The 1732-nt window shown below is 59.1% G+C and overlaps 1 protein-coding gene across 1 annotated transcript in view; it reads right to left on the bottom strand.

Moving 5' to 3' along the window:
• Positions 1–202, bottom strand: part of ACAA1 (acetyl-CoA acyltransferase 1) — a 9645-nt gene extending 9443 nt beyond the window's left edge. Inside the window, exon 1 of the mRNA XM_006765098.2 lies at positions 8–202. Within this exon, the coding sequence (XP_006765161.1) occupies positions 8–100 (93 nt within the window). The 5' untranslated portion in view covers positions 101–202. The remainder of the gene's footprint in view (positions 1–7) is intronic.
• Positions 203–1732: the final 1530 nt, after the last annotated feature.

Below are 1732 nucleotides of genomic sequence, written 5' to 3'. Positions count from 1 at the left end.
ACGGCGCGGCCTGCAGCGCAGGCTTCGAGCCCGAGTCGGGCCGGCCGTTCAGGTGGCCCAGCACCACCTGCAGTCTCCGCATCGCGCCGCTCGGACCCATAGACCCCTCACCCGGCCCGGTACCGAGGGCCCGAACCAAAAGACGGTCGCCAGCGAAACCGCGACACCGGACCTTTGCCCTCCAAGCCTAAGCACCGCCCACTGCCCACCGCCCGGCGGGACGGCCACGCCCCTTCTCCCCAAAGTCCCGCCCAGCCCCGCCGTAGCCAACCAGAAGGCGAGTCTTCCTGAAGGCCCGCCCCTGCCTCGACGAAACCACCTATAACAGGGGTCACAGCCACCACCAAAGGGCCTTTCCACTCAAAGCCCCGCCTGCCGTAGCCCCGCCCAGAAGTGCAGCCACACGCTGGTTGCCAGACCGGAGGCGGGGCTCCGGGAGGCCTCTCGGAAGCGTGCAAAGGCTCCGCCGCTGCCCGGCTCCTTCCTCCACTGCCCCGCCCACTGCCCGCCGCCAGGGCTCCTTGCTCTGGACGGAGGCCCCCAATCCAACCCCTCCTCCCCGTTCCTACTCTCCTCCGCTGGCTCTGGGGTCCCAGCACCTAAACAATTCTGAGCCGCCCCAGAGCCCTGCCCCGACGTGCGTGGGCTTCTCCTGCAATGTCTTTCGAGAAGACTGAGCGAAATTGGGATTGTGAGGCGGCCAGAGAATGGATTTTACAAAGGCGCGGAGATGTGACCAGCTCCTATCTGGAGAGAGAGCACCATACTCGTCTTTAAAAGACCAATTTTACAGTCATTTGGGATGATTTGATTGGTGCCCACCAAAACCACTTGGCTGGGGTCTCCACCAAGGCAGTATCCGTGGTGCCTGCATGCTTAGCACTTAGTAAGTGATCCATAAATACCTACAGAATGAACGAATGGATGCATGAACGAATGACCCAGAGCTCCCCAGGTCAAGACTGAGTCTCCCCCAACCCTACAGGGCAAGGCCAGGTGCCCCCCTGACTCCCAATGGCAATGTGTTTCCCTGGAGCAACGGTTTCAACCTTTTTCATCTCAGGACACGCATCATTACTAACGTTCTGGGGCACAACAAAAACTATATTATATATTCTGCCCACCTGGCAAAAAAACAAAAAACATATTGGAGTAATTTTGATTCATTTACCCCGGGCGGCTATGGTTGTGCTGACTGTTGTCTTTGGTTGGTTGGTTGGTTGTTGTTTTACAATCTAGTGAAAAAGAGGCCAGTGCCCCCTATTGAATAGTCAGGTAGTGCATGTTTTAAGAATTCTTAGGGCACAGCAGTGTGCTTCCTGCTGCTCACGGTTGAAAATTGCTGCTCTCGAGAGTAGTACTGTTTCCCCCAGACACCAAAGGCCAGGGCGCCCTGTCACCCCAACCCCCAACCCGGGAGGGTAGGATTATGGCCCCCACCTCTACCTCTGAGTGGACAGCCCTGGACTTCCCACACTCCGGTGCGTTCCCAAGAGATGGGCACACACAACCCTTGCCTCCTTCCCACCACCCTCGAGGGCAGAATCGCGCGAACCCCTCAGAGCCCCAGTTGGAAAGATATGACTCCACCAGGCCCCCCGTTTCGTACAAACCCCTAAAGGAGGAGGATCGGCGTTCCCCTCACCCCCACCCCCGGCCCCGCATCAGGACCCCGGGCACAGGTCGGTGGGCCTCCCCAGACCTCCAAAGGCAGGCGCCCATTTTCCTCATC

Source organism: Myotis davidii, unplaced genomic scaffold (genome assembly GCF_000327345.1).
Source record: "Myotis davidii unplaced genomic scaffold, ASM32734v1 scaffold81, whole genome shotgun sequence".
Lineage (NCBI taxonomy): Eukaryota > Metazoa > Chordata > Mammalia > Chiroptera > Vespertilionidae > Myotis > Myotis davidii.
Note: the sequence above shows the minus strand (reverse complement) of the source record. Positions and strands in the feature narration are given on the sequence as shown.